This window comes from Misgurnus anguillicaudatus, chromosome 17 (assembly GCF_027580225.2).
Source record: "Misgurnus anguillicaudatus chromosome 17, ASM2758022v2, whole genome shotgun sequence".
Classification (NCBI taxonomy): domain Eukaryota; kingdom Metazoa; phylum Chordata; class Actinopteri; order Cypriniformes; family Cobitidae; genus Misgurnus; species Misgurnus anguillicaudatus.
Window position 1 is genome coordinate 29,150,339 of NC_073353.2, and position 18,698 is coordinate 29,169,036.

The 18,698-nt window shown below is 37.1% G+C and overlaps 1 protein-coding gene across 1 annotated transcript; it reads left to right on the forward strand.

Moving 5' to 3' along the window:
• Positions 1–1,279: 1,279 nt before the first annotated feature.
• Positions 1,280–18,698, forward strand: atp1a1b (ATPase Na+/K+ transporting subunit alpha 1b). Its single transcript, XM_055215070.2, has 22 exons — positions 1,280–1,434; positions 4,474–4,584; positions 5,233–5,292; positions 5,378–5,581; positions 5,663–5,776; positions 5,911–6,045; positions 6,166–6,283; positions 7,705–7,973; positions 8,051–8,359; positions 8,456–8,590; positions 8,704–8,899; positions 11,229–11,404; positions 11,491–11,627; positions 11,710–11,860; positions 14,355–14,523; positions 14,601–14,755; positions 15,534–15,657; positions 15,788–15,933; positions 17,073–17,203; positions 18,048–18,149; positions 18,233–18,324; positions 18,453–18,698. Exons 1-22 carry the CDS (start codon positions 1,423–1,425, stop codon positions 18,479–18,481), a joined length of 3,075 nt encoding a protein of 1,024 aa, XP_055071045.1. The 5' UTR covers positions 1,280–1,422; the 3' UTR covers positions 18,482–18,698.

An 18,698-nucleotide genomic window follows, 5' to 3' on the forward strand; every position in this document is an offset into this window, starting at 1 on the left:
CACAGACAATAGAGGGATGCATCAACAATTCTTAGTGAAGGTAATAACATATTTTAATATTGAAAATGAGTAGACTATTCCTTTAACACAACCACTGTTGATCCAAGGTGATTTATAATAAAAAGGTTACCTTAAAAGCATCAGAGATTAAAATTAAAGCGAAAAGAGATAAGATGTAAAATAAAATATTTTATTTATTTTATATAAATATAAAAATTTCATGTAGTACCTATGTGGAATACTGTAGTGTATGCTTTTGTAATTTTGTTTACACCTAATACATTTTTGTGCTTTAGAGGGATGCTATATTGTAAAAGTCTCTTTAAAGCAAGTTTTCATGAAGAACTTAAGAATTTAACACGGTGACATTCAAAGTCTGCATGTTTTTCTTCTCTTGAATTATATACTTCTACCAAGTTATAATAAATTACCGGTTGTTGCTGTCAACATTGTCATATTGTTATCTATGTATGAATTAATGAAAATGTCACGCTGAATTTAATGAAACTGTTCAACTGTTGATGTGGAGACATGTAGGGGCAGTTTCCCGGACAGGGATTAGCTTAAGCCAGGACTAGACATGAGTTTAATTGGGAAATATAACTAGTTTTAAGAAACATACAGTGCTAAAAACATTATTATGTGCATTTTGAGGCAAAACAAAGGGCACTGATGTATTTTAAGATATGTAAGTGCAAGTTGTTTTCAGTTTGGACAGCTCTTACATTTATTTTAGTCTAGGACTAGTCTAATCCCTGTCCGGGAAACCGCCCCGTAATGTGTGGAGTTAAGAGAGAAAAGTGGTCTCAAGTTCACAGTTTTAGGCTCTCGATCTGTTAATACAGATAGAATCAAACCGAAGTTGGAAAATTAAAATATTTCTAAATATTTATTTAAAATATTAACATTTAAATTAATTATTTATTTCACCAAACCAAGAAGGCAATCATATTGAAATCATAATCAATTTAATTATGTTTGTTTTGTATCAAAGCTGTCATGAAATCAAATTTATATGAATATCTGCGTTAGAATGTTTGACTTAATTTAATTTGAATCTTATAAAAAAATAAAAACATTCATCACGTGTCATTAACTAAACTAAACGTGATTGACTACGCAAATGTCACTGGAAAACCTTGAGTTAAATTATTTGTTATTATACACTTTGATTTCTTAATACAATTTAATAGGACCAGATGGGCACATTTATTTTGAGACAAGAGGCGAGAGACTTGAGCCCGCAGCAACCCCCCGCCTCCTCTTCTGCCACACACGCGCGCGCACAGAGATTAATCTCTTCCTATTGGCTGTTTGGCATTATACACAGACGCGCGACTGGAGACTGCATATAACTTGAAGTTTCATGATCAGCAACGCGCATTGAAAACAAAATAGCGCGCTTCACTATCATACGCAAACATGGGAGTTGGGGTAAGAGATTAATTTAAATATTAGTTATAATATGTGTATTTTTACTGCGTCATATTAGAGACGCAAAAAATGAGAGTCTTGATATCGCTTAAGATGTAAGAGATTCATATGATGACAGATAACGTGTAGGACGGACGAGGATTATATTTGCCATCTGATCATTAGGAAAACATGATGAGTCTTTAAACTCGTCGTGCGTACAGGTGTTTATGCAGTTATGTATAAGTTATAGTTGAACAATTGTTCATTTATGAGGTGGAAAATCAGAGTCCAGTTTAATGCAAATTATAGTGCAGAAAGACTATGCACTCTCAATAAAAGGCACATGAAGGTTTAAAAGTTGTCACTAGGACGGTACCTTTCCAAAAAGTACACTTTTGTACCTACATGGCATATATTGGTACATATTAGTCCAAAAGGTACACTTTTTGTTGAGATTGTGGTACAGGTGCAATACACAGAAATGCATCATATGGTAGCAATTTGCAAAGATATCAGGAGAAAACGTCATAGATTGTATAATGAAAATAATTGGTGTGCATTAAGTGAGGAACCGTGATTAAATTGTGCTTCAACGCTTTTACTATTTGAACGTTTAAACATTTCAGGTCCTGTATAGTGTATGTGCGTATAAGATGCATACATTACATTCCTTCAACCTAAGCTATTTTTAGTTCAAAGTTTTTAATTCCTTTTCCATGAGAACAGCATGGTGTGCTTTGCATACCACACTCTCAGAAAAAGATACAAAAGCAGTCGCCGGGTTGGTATTCATTCAAAAAGTACACATTTGTACCTAAAGAGTGCATATTAGTACCAAAACAATCTTATGGTACCGAATGTATACATATCTGCACCTAATGGTACATATTAGTTTTTAACGGGTAAACACTGTATACAGATGGTTCGCACTGTTAACTCACAGCGTTTAGTCACCCACATCTGCAGTAATGCTATTTGTCAAGTGAGATCATATCATGCAAATCAGATATTATGTTGAAATACATTCTCTAATTTTTTTTAATACCAACAACAGTCACTCCATTGTGTCAGCAACAATAGTGGCGTAACATGTTTGCCTGAAGCAATAATTGCAGTGAACTCTGCTTGACTGGACAGATGAATAAAACATGAGCAAGTCATTGTGCTGTTGTTTATCTGTGGCATGTTTTGTGTCAGTATAACCCTAACAGATAATCTTAGATAACGTCATAATGCTCCTATATTTGCCTACTCGTGTTCTCTTCTGAAGTGTGACTAATAAGGGAAGAGAGTTATTTTATATTTAGGGGGATTATTTATTGCTTCTGCATATTTTGTTATTCTTGCAGAAAGTCCAAGATGTCATGGTCTCTTCCCATGTCCCATTTAATTTGGCTGTATGCCAAAGAGCATTATTAGGCTTGTTTTTTTCCATGTAGTAGATCATGTCAAAAGAAACACAATCCCTTAGGAGTGTAGTAAAGTCCCCCGAGAACTTCTGTGGTTGCTAGTGAAGGATGTAGGCTGTAATGTGAATACATTTTGAGTAAATAGATGCTTTGGCTTAGTGATTGTTGAGGAACAGCTGTTCTTACTGTAAATGTCCTCAGTGCTGACCCTATCATCACCTTCACCACATGAGCCGTGTTCAGCATCTGTAGTAACATTGGAAAAAATGTCCTCTTTGATGTCTATATTGTAAATACTGATGGTTTGCTAACTTGATATCCCAGATGATAATTTTATAGCTCAGAGGTTTCTGTGAGTTTTTTGAGTTCTGTAATTCATTAATGTTTTAAGTAGGGCTGTCAAAAGATTAATCGCGATTAATCGCATCCAAAATAAATGTTTGTGTTTGCATAATATATTTGTGTGTGTATTGTATACACGTTTCTTAAATACATACATGCGTGTTTTTATATATACAAAATAATTACACAGGGCACACACATATATTATGCAAAAACAAACTTGTATTTTGTGTACGATTAATCACGATTAATTGCAATTAATCTTGACCAGTGGCGCTCGTGACTGCTCATTCGAGGGGCGAAAATTCAAAATATGTGTTCTGAGTGTCATGTGTATAGCTTGTGTTTTCAAAATATGTGTTTGTTGCGTCATGTAAACCATGTGCATCACGTGTTTTGACAAAATAAGTGCCTGCTGCACACGTGTCAAAACCATTTATGATAAAAGAGACGCTGTCATTCACAAAATACTCACAAGTCACTCCCTTAACAGTAAACTCTGATTACGCATGAGATGATGCGAGTATCTGGCAAACGCGAGTGTCTCTTTTATCATAAACCCTTTAGACGCATCTGCAGCAGGCACTTATTTTGACAAGACACGTGATGCACATAGGATCATTCGACGTGCAGAACACATATTTTGAAATTAGGAACCACACAACTTCGAACAAACTTCGCATCGAGCGCCCTCGAAAAAAGAAGTCACCGGTCACCACTGCTTTTGACAGCCCATGTTTTTAGTCTTAAAATTCTTTAGAGAAATAGAAAATTGAAATAAGAAAATTGTTTACAGACAGTGAGAGTATAGACGGTTTCATCTGATGCACGTGATACACGTCTGGATCCGAACTTTACTTCTGGTTTCGTTTTTTTAATGGTCTGACTAGGTGCTAAACTGATCTCTTGAAGAAATGCCTAGTCGAAAATAACAAATGTTTTGGTTTCCTAGGTAATCTATGTGTTGTTTTTTTGCTTGTTATATAAATAAACTACGTTTAAAATACTTTGTTGTTATTTATTATTAGCGGAGTTTACCGGAAGTTACGTGCGGACCGGACCGCGACAGCCGCTAGTTTATGTTGTTACTGCTGAAACCGTCTATAGAGCTATATACAATGAATGCAGAGCAGTTTGGATATACAAAATAATTCGTATTTTAGATTTTTATTTCCTATGGGATGTAATAAGAAAATAAGATTTACAATGATTGTATTTTGCAAAAAAAGACTGCAACCAAGTGTACTCTCAAAGTTAGGTTCTCTTAAAATGATTGTTTCAAATGGTTGTCAAACATTTGTTTCAGGGCGGACGAGATGAGTATGACTTGGCGGCGACTTCAGACCAAGGAGGGAAGAAAAAGAACAAATACAAGAAGGATAAAGATATGGATGAACTGAAGAAGGAAGTAAATTTGGTAAGACTTCCCATCCTGAGGCCTAAATTTTGGTCTGACGAGTTCAAGATTCAAAATGGGTTCTGAATCACACTTTAGAAGCTTATGCATAGTCAGAGTTTTGGTTTGATGCAGATAGCAGAGAAATTGGCGAGACCATAGACCGTAAAAAATATGGACGTAGTGTCCGTGATGTCACCCATTGGTTTCTGAAGATTGTTTTTGAAGCATTGTTGTAGTGCGTATTATATATCGCATTATTTACCAAGTTTTCACCTTTTCCTTTAAAATCGTGCTGCCCTAATGACCAGGAAACAAACTATTAAGTTGCTCTGGATCAAAATGTCTGCTAAATGTTCATTCACTAGTTCACCTGCGCATTCAGTCGTAATAACTGTGGTAAACAAACTTGGCTTGCTGTCCTCAAAGGGAGCTCTGAACCTTCAGAGAAAGCGAACATGTGGCCAGGGCTCGAGCCCCAAGTTGCACAAAGGAAGAAAGAGAGCAGTAAAGGTGGAGATGGGGAGGAGGAGGGATGCCGGAAGAATTGCAGCTGGATCCTACCTTATATACGCTCACAATGATGATTGACAGGCCTGAATGTTTAGGCTCCTCCTGATCCTACATTTAAAACTACATAATGTTTAATCATTTGTACTGTGTTTTTAGGATGATCACAAATTGACTTTAGAAGAGCTCCACCGTAAATACGGTACAGACTTAAGCAAGGTAAGTTATACAGCTGTGTGTGTTTTTAAATATATTAGCTGTAATCATTTCTGTAATAATATAGCGTTTTCTATGACAACACCAGGGTCTCTCAAGCGCCCGCGCAGCAGAGATCCTCGCCCGTGATGGACCTAACGCCCTCACTCCACCTCCAACCACACCCGAGTGGGTCAAGTTCTGTAAGCAGATGTTTGGAGGTTTCTCCATGCTGCTGTGGACCGGTGCTGTTCTCTGCTTTTTTGCATATGGCATTCAGGCAGCAATTGACGATGAGCCGGCCAATGACAATGTGGGTGGAAATTTGTGTTACGGTACATCTGATATTCTCTCATATCATATGTGATCTTCTCATCTAATGTTTGTAATGCAGTTGTATTTGGGGGTCGTGCTGTCTGCTGTGGTCATCATCACGGGATGTTTCTCATACTATCAAGAGGCCAAGAGCTCTAAAATTATGGACTCCTTTAAGAATTTGGTTCCACAGGTGCGGATTTCTTCACAATGATTTAACTGTATATATATATATATATATATAAATAAAAATGTGTATCTTTTTAATTTTAAGAGTTTTGTTTATAATAATACAGACCCGTATATTCTGTTGTTTCTTCTTCCTAGCAAGCTTTGGTTGTCCGTGACGGTGAGAAGAGTAACATTAATGCTGTAGAAGTGGTGGTCGGTGATTTGGTAGAAGTGAAAGGTGGTGACAGGATCCCTGCTGACCTGAGAATCATTGCCTCACATGGCTGTAAGGTGATTATGTGCTGCTTTAACACACTTTCTGTCTGATAAGTGTGGGAAGATATTTGCACTGCCTGTCTTTGTGGCAGGGACACTATGTAAAATAGCTTTTAAATAGGGTTTGTTTTTAAGGTCGACAACTCCTCTTTGACTGGAGAATCTGAGCCTCAGACACGCTCCCCAGATTTCTCAAATGATAATCCTCTGGAAACCAGGAATATTGCTTTCTTCTCTACTAACTGTGTGGAAGGTATTTCATCTTCTCATTTATTGGCATCTGCAGTAGACATATCCCAAAAAGGATATATACAGTACTTCTCAAAAGCCTTATGGTGCGTTCACACCAGACGCGGATGTGAAGCCATGAAGCGAGCGGAGTCGCAGAAGACCCTCCCCTGACACGAATTTCCGTGTCTCGAATGACTAGAATTTCACATGCGGCTTATAAATGTAAAATGTTCAAGTGTCCAACTACGCACGAATAGCGCGTTTTTGCCGGCTCTTCCGCATCTGGTGTGATTTACATGTTAAGTCAATGCAAAGACACAAAATGCTATGTGATTTTTAGAATAGACTTTTATGAAATATAATATCTGACCTTGAACCTAGAGATGCCCTGCCATGTTTGTCGTGCTGCCAGTGGAAAAATATGGTACACTTACCTGATAAAACGAAACTTCCTGTCAGAGGAACATTCCTTTCAGTACTATGCACCTTAAAAATGCACTTTTATTACCATCAGACAAGATTGTGAGACTATACCCCAATATGTCATGTTTAAATGCTGTTTTCATAACTCTTAAGCAACTGAAATAAGTTGTTGTGAAACTTAAACAGATCTCAGTTCAGAGAAACGACCGGTCCTGTCACAGACGCCACTGTGCTGTGCACGCGCGCATGCTTTGATTGAGTTCAGCTGATAGCGGGAGGCGCTTGCTGTTTTTTTATTTCCTATGTAAAGAGCAGTTCACGTGGTGTCTGCATCTGCCATGCTATCTTTTGACTGGCTGTAGCTAGCTAAGTTAGAGGAGGTTGACTTGCAGCACTCAACACGTTTTTTTTCCCGCTTGGCAACCCGACCTCTGACATGGGGGCGTGGCAGCATCGACGATTCCATTTTTTAATTCGAAGTTCGAGGTTGTGACTTAATTTCGATCGTGACACCCTTAGTACATGCAAATTCAGCGTTGACGCAGGAACGTCAACGCTCGTTCCTGAGTCAACGAGCATTCCCATGAGGCGAATTTTTGCATGAATGTCTCGGATGACTAGAAAGTGCTGCTTTCACTCACGAATGAAGCGAGTAAACTCAAAATGTTCAAGCGTCCAACTATGCGCGAATAGCATGTTTTTGCTGCTTCTACCGCGTCTGGTGTGAACGCACAGTTAGTATCTTTAAATTTAAGCAAAAGCAGGAACCTGCAGTCTCTCTTAAACCTAATTAAAATAAATTATTATAATTTTTTTAGTCTCCTCAAAAAAGTTCAAGAAGTGTGTGTAGAAATACTGACTTCTGTTTTTTTACATTTTGTGTACATATTTCCTATATTTTCTGTTTGCATAATTAATAAAGAAAAAAACTCTAATTCTTTTCTTAAACAATAAAGCTGTTGGTTGCCTTACTTTCCCATAATGATATACATACAAATGTATATATTTTGTTTGTTTTAGGTACCGCACGTGGTATCGTTATTAGCACCGGGGACCGTACGGTAATGGGGCGAATCGCCACCCTTGCATCTGGTCTAGAGGTTGGGCGCACCCCCATCTCCATTGAGATTGAGCATTTCATTCACATCATCACAGGCGTGGCTGTCTTCCTGGGCATGTCTTTCTTTGTTTTGTCTCTCGTTCTTGGTTACTCCTGGTTGGAGGCCGTTATCTTTCTTATTGGGATCATTGTTGCCAATGTACCTGAAGGTCTTCTTGCAACAGTCACGGTAGGTTTAATGGTTTAGGCCCTTGAATTGGCACCTATTAACTTCATGACACCTATTATCTGTCTTTCGTTCCTTAGGTTTGTCTGACCCTTACAGCCAAGCGCATGGCTAAGAAGAACTGTTTGGTTAAGAACCTTGAGGCTGTTGAAACCCTGGGCTCAACCTCAACTATCTGCTCTGATAAAACGGGCACCTTAACACAGAATCGTATGACTGTAGCCCACATGTGGTTTGATAACCAGATCCATGAAGCCGACACCACGGAAAATCAGAGCGGGACTTCCTTTGACCGTACCTCGGCCACCTGGTCCTCTTTGGCACGCATTGCCGGGCTTTGCAACAGGGCTGTGTTCTTGGCAGAGCAGACGGATGTGCCTATTCTGAAGGTTTGTCTGTGAACAGTAATATGGCACCCAGCTCACACATTTTTAAGTGAATTGATAGCTATCTGTATGTCATTGTTTTTTTTTTTAACTGCTCAGAGAGATGTTGCTGGAGATGCCTCTGAATCAGCTTTGCTGAAATGCATCGAGCACTGCTGTGGATCCGTGAAGGAAATGAGAGAGAAATACTCCAAAGTGGCGGAAATACCTTTTAACTCAACTAACAAATACCAGGTTCTAGGCGTTTGCATCTGTACTTATACAAATATAGTTAAATTTCATATCCTGTAACCAGGAAAAAGCATCGGATCACTATGATAAAAACGATTTGATGTTTGCATTGCTAGCTTTCAGTGCACAAGAATCCCAACAGCGACTCGGAGTCTAAACACCTGCTAGTGATGAAAGGAGCTCCAGAGAGAATCCTGGACCGCTGTGCTACCATACTGATGCAAGGAAAGGAGCTTCCTTTGGATGATGAAATGAAAGAATCCTTCCAGAATGCTTATCTGGAGCTTGGGGGTCTTGGAGAAAGAGTCTTAGGTACAAGTGAACACATATTTACTTTGATGCATTTGGCAGATGCTTTGATCCATGACTTACAGTACATTCAAGGTATACATTTCAAGGATTGAAGCCTTCACCTTATGCACTCCACCAATTGAGCTACATTAACAAGCTTAATAAAAAATACAGGAAACACTTTACAATAAGGTTGCATTTGTTGACATTAATTAATTTATTTATTAATTTTTTTTTTAAGTGTTTGTTAATCTTACCCTTGTATTAAAAGGACATTCCACTTTTTTAAAAAATATACAAATTTTCCAGCTGCCCTAGAGTTAAACATTAGATTTTTACCGTTTTGGAATCCATTCAGCTGATTTCCGGGTCTGGCGCTACCACTTTTAGCATACGCCTGCTGTAGCCATGTTACATCAGCAAAGTCCTGTATTATTACGCCAGAATGAGAGTATAGTTCCTAGCGATTGACTTATTTTCCCCATTGTGACGTATATCTAGTGATGTGACATTCGAGCCAAAGCTTCGGAGCTTGTGTCGATCAAAAATGGGCATGCCAGATGGAGCCTCATTTCGAAGCTTGTGTTGTAAACGTAGAAATCACGTGACCAATGACAAATGAAGCCTTACATTTTCAGTCACGTGCACGCTTTGTGTGTCAGAACGTTCGAACCCCAGAGCTTTTTTATGAATTTTTTGCCTTATTTATATTTTAATCCCTAATATTCTTGTGTTTGTGTGTGAATATGTGCGTGTAAACATTATATTGTACAGTACAGTGTTAAATTGTTTGAATATTACATTATAATGGAATTTATTGCCACACTTGAATGGGTAAATTCATTTATTATATTGACCATTCACACACATGTTGTACTCTAAGCTTTATTTGTACACGTAACATTAAAATTCATCATCTGGTAACTTTGTGAAACAGAGCTTCTTTTAGAAGAGAAAAAAAGGTAGGGCAGGACTTGAATTTGTCCCTCGAGAATCGATAGGATCGTTGGAAGGGTCATGTTGCTATTTGTTAAATGCTGCCATCTTTTCCCAGGCCCCCCCATTCCTCATGATTGATCGGAAGTAAAGAGAGATCGTTTTCTATAAAAGATTATAAGGCCACATGAATTGATTAAAAATAAAGAAGCTTACAGATAAGCCATTTGTAAAAAATACCACAATCAGGGTTTCCACGGGAAATTTCTGGAATATCATGGAATTTTAAAAGGTCTTTTCCAGTCATTGCAAGTCGGAATTTTATATTTTTTGTCCAAGTCAAGGATTTTTTTTGTTACTTTAAATTTTTGTTTTTATGTAATCCAGTTTTTAACTTGTGATGTAAGGAATACCATTTCCGGGTCCGAGCCTCCACTGACTACAATTTACACAGCTGTTTAATGGCACTGTATATTTTACACATTTAAGCTACATTTTTATAAACTCAGGGTGTACACTACATTATCCGGGCTCACGTCATCCAGGACATAGTCATGGAAATTCAGCTTTTTGGTCAGGGAAAGGTCAGAGAATTTACTTAAAGTGGGAACCCAATATTCCAATAAAATTTAATTTCAATTTCATTGCGACTGCAATCATTTTAACATTGGTTAACATTAAAGAGACACAATGAACCAACAAAGAATAGTTGTTTTGGTATTAAATGAAAAAAAGTAATAAATGCTTATTGTTAGTTAATGTTATGTATTAAATAATATTAACTCATTCCCCGTCAGCCATTTTTAGAAAGTTGCCCGCCCAGATTTTTTTTGTGATTTTCACAAAATGCGTTCCAGGAAAATTTTCTTCTAAAAATATAAACATACAAATATATCAAATGAAAGAACAGACCCTCTACTTTCAAACAAACAACAAACAAACAAAATGGGAAAAAACTTTTATTCCTATCTATATTTTTTCTCTGCTTATAAACTCTTAAATATGGGTATTTTTCTTTAAAAATATTTTTTTAGCAAAAAGCTGGAATAATTGCATTTTTTGTGAAGGAATTTAATTAGACACCAGATTCAGAATGATTATCAAAACATACACAGCATTTAAAATAGGTAAATAACATTTTGGCTTAATTTTTTTTCATAAATGTGGTATTGCAGATTACCATAAAACTTCATCAGGAACACGTTTTTTATGCAAATGTTTTCTTTTAATTGACGAGATAACTTGTCAATGGCGGGGAAAGAGTTAACGAATGGGACTTTATTGTAAAGTGTTACCAAAAATACAAACTTGTATCACACGTCACTATCAAATCCATTGGAAAAACATTTGAAAGTGCAGTATTAAAATATATATAATGCACCTTGTGAACTGATCATTCATTCTCTTTTAAAAGGATTCTGTCATTACATCCTCCCTGATGAGCAGTATCCAGAGGGCTTTCAGTTTGATACTGAAGATGTGAATTTTCCCACTGACAATCTGTGCTTTGTGGGTCTCATGTCAATGATCGATCCTCCCCGTGCTGCTGTACCTGATGCTGTAGGCAAATGCAGAAGTGCTGGGATCAAGGTACAGCAGAGATGCTTCTGCAAAAAATAACATTTGCTTAAATATGTTATTATGATCATATTTAGCATTATTTTCTGAACATTTAGGTTATCATGGTAACCGGCGACCATCCAATCACGGCTAAAGCCATAGCGAAGGGAGTCGGAATTATTTCGGAGGGTAATGAGACTGTTGAAGACATTGCTGCACGTTTGAATATCCCTGTCAATGAAGTCAACCCCAGGTATAACAGTGTTAGCGCTAATAAAAATGTCACTGTTACTTATTTTTAAATGAATTCGAAGTAAATGAATCTGTCTTTTCAGAGACGCAAAGGCTTGTGTGGTACATGGCGGAGAATTGAAGGATCTGTCTTGTGAAGAGCTGGATGATATTCTGAAATATCACACAGAGATTGTGTTTGCCCGAACGTCACCACAGCAGAAACTCATTATTGTTGAGGGCTGCCAGCGACAGGTAACAATCAAATGAATGATTCACAATATACTGTCATATTGTTTTTAAAATAATTTTTCGTAGTGTTTTTATACAATGACTGTTTATAGACCACTGGCTGTCCAGCTTCAAAAAGGAAAAACTATAAAAGTTGTCCTTATGATACAACATCTGTAGCCTAGGGTAAAAAAGGAAAAAATTAGTTACAATTATTATTTATTATTCATAGGGTTGTCTTGTCACGATTATGAAATTTGGCTGACGGTTAATTGTCTAATAAACTGTGGTGATTATGACGATTAATTGCCTGTTTTATTGTTTTAATATTTAATTCTCATACATGTTTTTGTTTGTTCATAAAATTATTTGTACACGTTGTGATTGTTTCATTAAATCTTTTGCAACGTTTACCATTAAATATTAATACACATAACACATATTTAAAAGTAATTATTTAATGAATATATCTTTCAAAAACTGAAAATTCTTCATAGGGATGAACACAAAGTGTCTTAAAAATAACTGAAAATAAAATGCAATCAGACTATACCAGAACAGGCCTTAAATAGTAGCTAATCCTACTAAGGTCATATTAGTATTAAACCACATGTCTGTAGTGGCTGCAAACAATTTTTTTCCCCTAAATTAGGAATTGTTGTTTTAAAAATGTATGTTTTACCTGGCAGTTCATACTGCTTATCAAGGTTTTGCAGCATTTCTTTAAATGCATTTTTTGAATGGCTTTGCAGTGTATCACGCCACACTGTCACATCTGGTCTCGTTTATACAGGTGCTGCAGCGCCCCCTTGTGTTTTTTAAATAGATGTGCAATCATTGCGGTGATCTGAAATCATCGCGATGAGGTCAAACAATCGCGATGAGACGATTATTTAATCATTGTGACAGCGCTAATTATTTATATATATTATAATAATTATTCACATATATATGAAGAGGTTTAGTTCCAAACCGCAATAAATCCATTTTGACTAATTTTGGTAAAAATGTGTTTTCTATACCAAGAAAGTGACAAGATGAAAACCATTATTTTCTGTTACAAACTTTCACATAGCATCTTTAGGTTATAAAAACATAAAAATTCAAATCCATAACTTGATTTTCAAAGATTTATAATAAAAACAAATTATTTTTTTTCCACAAAATGTAATAAATCCATGACAGTTTTTTTTTCAAAATGCTAGAAATCTATTCAATCAAATGTGCATTCATCTTTGCCATTTTATATTCATTTAGTTGAACAGTTGTACACACTAATTAAAAAAAATAAACATTAATGGCATTAATCAAAACACTTACTTTGTCATATTAAGAACACTGTCATTGCTGCGGTTATACTTGACGTCATCGCTTAGCATTTTTCACAGCGATCAGCTGTAAAATGTTTTGGTCCTGCTCGATTTTCGTTGGGTAAAATAATGGAAAGTTTTTCATAAGATCTCCTGGGGTCAATGTGTTAGCATGAGAAGCTTGATGCTGTCAGGAGAACAAGCGGTCGTCTCCCGATTGCCTCTCATGTAAATTATGAGATGTTGACGTTTCTTTCCCGTCACAGAAAACCATCACAGGTTTATCAATGCAATTAAAGTATTATTTTGTTTTATTTGTTGATCACGAAGTACAAAGTAGATGAGGAAAACTAGGACTTTGTGTACTCAGCGCGCCACCATTGTTTGTTTACATTGCATGAATGATGCGCTGTAATTTCTGGAGTGGATTTATTGCGTTCTGTAAAAAAGGAGGAGTGGCGTTTATCGCATTTTGGGAAAAAAGTGAGAAAAGATGACAGAATAACACGGCGGATATTGGATTTTGCGTAAAATTAAGAATTTACTTTTAACTACTGACCTGATATAATACTGATTTTGGCAGTAACTCATTTTTTTTTAAAAATGGCGTTTATCGCGTTTTGTAACCAAACTCTTCATATATATACCTATATAAGACCTATTTGGAGTTTGACAGAATGGTCACTAAACTGATATTGTATACAGAAATGGGAAAATATTCAGACTGAAATAACAGCACACATTTTGGAACAACATAAAAGAGGACAAATATAAAAAAAATTTTTTTTGGTGAACTATGTTTATTTAAATTGACTTTATGTATTATGGGCGTTTCACACGGTACACAAGCGGCAAAATCGCTGCACTGCTACAGCTTTTCTCGTGTAGTGGAAGTGTTTTGTGCAGCATTTAGTGCAAATATGTTTTTCTTCAATGGCGCCTGCCACAAAGAGTCGTGTACACAAAAGGAACAGGGTTTTGGCTGCACGAGCAAGGCATGTGGACCAACTCCGCTTCACCTCTGTAACGCCCCCATTTTGCCGCTTTTCACACATCTCCTATTGAAAAATAAATAAACACTCTTGGTTGCCGCGTACCGTGTGAAACGGCCATTAGATTGTGTTTATGTTGCGATACAAAATAGTTTAGTAATATGTTTAGACAGTTTTGTCACATTGCATTAAAGTGTCAAAATGTATGTTTCACAGGGAGCCATTGTGGCTGTAACAGGTGATGGTGTGAATGATTCTCCGGCGCTGAAGAAGGCTGATATCGGTGTTGCTATGGGCATCGCTGGCTCAGATGTGTCCAAACAGGCTGCAGACATGATCTTGCTTGACGACAACTTTGCCTCAATCGTCACAGGTGTAGAGGAAGGTATGCCGGGTCATTTTTGTCACATCTCCTACATTTTCTAAACGGGATGCTTTGGTAATATTTTCTCTGCACTGTAGGTCGACTGATCTTTGACAACTTGAAGAAGTCCATTGCTTACACCCTGACCAGTAACATCCCTGAGATAACACCCTTCCTGTTCTTTATTATCGCCAACATCCCCCTGCCACTAGGAACTGTTACCATATTGTGTATTGACCTGGGAACAGACATGGTCAGTTCACACTTCTTATTTCCTTTTACTCTTTACTGATTCCTAATGGGACAAAACCGTCATATATATATATAAGTTGTGATTTTTAGGCAGATATGGCTGGGAACTGTTCTCTTATTTTGGCGTGATGGTCAGGGACTTTGCTGGTGTGGGATGGCTGCGGGAGGGGCAATGATGTTACATAGTGCCCGAAAATAGTCCTCTGCTATTGAAAGTAACCAGGGGGACTATTTTCGGGCAGTGCGTAGTATCATTGTGCCTCCTGCCGCCATGTTGCGGCAGCAAGGTCCTTGATTATTGCGCCAGAATTAGAGTATAGTTCCTAGCCATACAGGCCTAAAAAAAATTGATACTTTTAATTTTCCGTCGGTCTTATTACACGATGTAACTACAGAAGAGTCAAGTTTTAAATAGGAAAAATATCGAAACTCTTTGGTTATTTTTTAGCGCAATGCTAATAGTCTTAACAGATTAAATGGATTATGCTAAGCTATGCTAAAAGTAGCACCAGACCCGGAAATCAGCTGAATGGAATCCAAAACGGTAAAAATCAAATGTCTAACTCCAAGGAAGCTGGAAAATGAGCATATTTTCAAAAAAGTGTAGAAATAAGAAAATTATGAAAGTTTCTATATAGATTAAGATTTTGATTGGTTTATGATTTTACGTGTTTAAAATCAAACTTGTATTCGGTCTTCTGTACATTTGAATCCGGTGTGATTGTTGCCGAAATGTTATTGTTCTAATCCTGTTAAGTTCATTCTCTATGGTTTTCCAGCTCCCTGCTATTTCACTGGCATATGAGGCTGCTGAAAGTGATATTATGAAGAGACAGCCAAGAAATCCCAAAACAGACAAACTGGTGAATGAAAGGCTTATTAGCATTGCGTATGGACAAATAGGTAGGCTATTTTGGTTTTGTGACTTTGAATGTAATTTTGCTTTGACCTGAATATTTTTAGTTGGAAACCACTTGTCAGGTTGGTTAATCATATTTCTGTTATAAAAGATATTTTGTTTGTCATTGCACAGGTATGATTCAGGCTCTGGCGGGATTTTTCACATATTTTGTCATCCTTGCTGAAAATGGCTTTTTACCATCAAGGCTATTGGGAATTCGTGTGTATTGGGATGACAAGCATATTAATGATCTGGAGGACAGTTACGGGCAACAGTGGGTCAGTATTATTTGACTAATTATTGCAGTTCAATCAAAACTAAAAATTTGTTCAGAATTTACTCACCCACTACAGCAGAACATTTAAGAAACATTAAAGGACAAGTTCGGTATTTTACACTTAAAGCCCTGTTTATGATAAAATAGGTTTTGACTGAAATTTGGACATATGCTGCTGGCCCAAGAATTTCTGTTTCTGTGGTATCACCCCCACCTCTACAATGGCTGCATAAGTGCACTGGAACAATCCTTCCTAAAATGCATTAAACTTTAGTTTACAAAGACGTGAAACTCACGAGTGGTCAGGGGTGTTCGCTTATGTGCTCACACAGAAATCGCTGCAAAGGATGCTTTCCAACAGGTGTTTTAGCATTCGTTGTAAACTTGTGGACCTATTTTTCCAAACGCCTCACACCCGTACATTCTTCCACTGAGAGCTTGAATAATAGACACTCCAGACAATCCACCTTTGCCAATTGCAAGAATACAAATAACTCGGAGTAATACTGTATCTCACAGCACATCTAATACAAGTCAATAGAGTTGGACAAAAACTACGATAAAATCTGTTGGAAAGCATCCTTTGCGGCGATTTTTGTGTGAGCGTGTCAGTGGGCGCCCCTGACCGCTCGGTGAGTTTCACGTCTTTGTAGGCGAAGGTTTGGTGCATTTTGGGAGGGATTGTTCCAGTGCACCTGTGCAACCGAGGATTTTCGGGCCGGCGGCGTGTGTCCGGGTTTCGGTCAAAACCGTTCTATTTCATCACAAACAATCCGAAAACAGGGCTCCAAGTGCAAAATACCGAACCTGTCCTTTAAAGTTTTCAGTGTTAATATCCATTTATTTTAAATGAATGGCTTTTAAACTTCAAAATGACCCCAAACCACCATTTATGACATCATAAAAACAGTACCACATGCCTTATGTGCTATATTCCATGTATTCTACAACCCTACAGTAGCTTTGTGCGAGAAACATAACAATTAACATTTTCGACATCCACTTTAACTCTACTTAGAATAATGTAATGATGTAAAGTAAATGAGTAAATGACAACAGAATTTTCATTTTTGGGTGAACTAATCCTTAAACTGTGATTCTTCGAACTTGTCATTTCAACAGTTGTCATTTTATTCTCAGACATATGAACAGAGAAAGATTGTGGAGTTTACGTGCCATACCGCATTCTTCACCAGCATCGTGGTCGTGCAATGGGCCGATCTGATCATCTGCAAGACCAGGCGAAATTCTGTCTTCCAGCAAGGAATGACGTGAGTCTGGGGGAACAAATTAAAGGCGGAGTCCATGATGTTTGAAAGCAAATGTTGATATTTGAAATCACCTAAACAAACACGCCCCTACCCCAATAGAATCTGGACCTTCTGTTGATAGACCCGCCCCACACATACGCAACCCGGCATTTGATTTGATTTGCTATAAGTGTGTTTTGGTAGTCGGCCCGTCTCCTTTTCCAAACCGTTTTTCAAACATCGTGGACTCCGCCTTTAAGAGTTTGGTTCCAAAACGCAATAAATCCATTTTGACTAATTTCGGTAAAAACGTGTTTTCTATATCAAGAGAGTGACAAGATGAAAACCACTATTTTCTGTTACAAATTTTCACATAGCATCTTTAGGTTATAATAACATTAAAAATTTAAATCCATGATTTAATTTTCAAAGATTTATTATAAAAACTGATTATTTTTTCCTCAAAATGCAATAAATCCATGACAAGTTTGTTTTTGTTTGTTTGTTGATCAAAAAGTACAAAGCAGATGAGGAAAACTAGGATTCGGTGTGTATTCAACGCACCACCATTGTTGTTTACAATGCGTGGAATGGTGCGCTGGGATTGTTTAAGTGGATTTATTGCATTCTGCAGAGAAGGAGGACTGCCATTTATCGCGTTTTGGGGAAAAAAGGGAGAAAAAATGACAGAAAAACACGGCGGATATCGGATTTTGCTTAAAATTAAGAAGATACAATACTGATTTTGGCGATAACCAATATAAAAATTTATTGTGATTTGGAACCAACCTCTTCAAATAAACTTAGATTTTCACAAGCCACGTTCTAATGATGAATTTCATTGCTTATCGTTTTTGGCCCACAGGAACAAAATCCTGATCTTTGGATTGTTTGAAGAAACTGCATTGGCAGCTTTCTTGTCTTACTGCCCTGGCATGGGTGTGGCTCTCAGAATGTACCCACTCAAGTAAGCTAAAATAATTTTTATTAGCATTACTTGTGTTATACAGGATTTGAGATGGTGTTGGGTTAATCCCCTTTTATCCTCAGGCCCAATTGGTGGTTTTGTGCCTTCCCATACTCTCTTCTCATCTTCATCTATGATGAAATCAGAAAGCTCATCCTTAGACGGAACCCTGGAGGTAACCAACATTATTTTAAATATTTTATTATATATTATAACTATTTGTAGAATAGCATATACAATTATGTACGAGTTTATCAATCCCTTTTTAAACTATTAAAACACCAATTTATTCTGCGTTTACAGGTTGGGTGGAGAGAGAGACGTATTACTAGATCATCATATCAGCAACCAAATGCCTGCGTGCCGTCATTGTGGTGTTATAGTAGTTTTGCTGTTGTGAATTTAACTTCTGTAAATTTTTTCAATATTTTTATATAGAACAACTGATGAGATTCGGCTGGCAGTACATGCCACTTTAAAGATAGACTTAAAACTCACAATTAACAAGTTTTTAATCATGTAATTTGAATAAAATATGTGTTCACTTCA

What these genes read in the sequence shown, in the direction of transcription:
- atp1a1b (XM_055215070.2), top strand. An exon ending in GTCAATGAAGTCAACCCCAG is followed by an intron (nt 11,628 to 11,709) that starts GTATAACAGTGT and finishes CTGTCTTTTCAG; the next exon opens with AGACGCAAAGGCTTGTGTGG. An exon ending in CTCAGAATGTACCCACTCAA is followed by an intron (nt 18,150 to 18,232) that starts GTAAGCTAAAAT and finishes TTTTATCCTCAG; the next exon opens with GCCCAATTGGTGGTTTTGTG.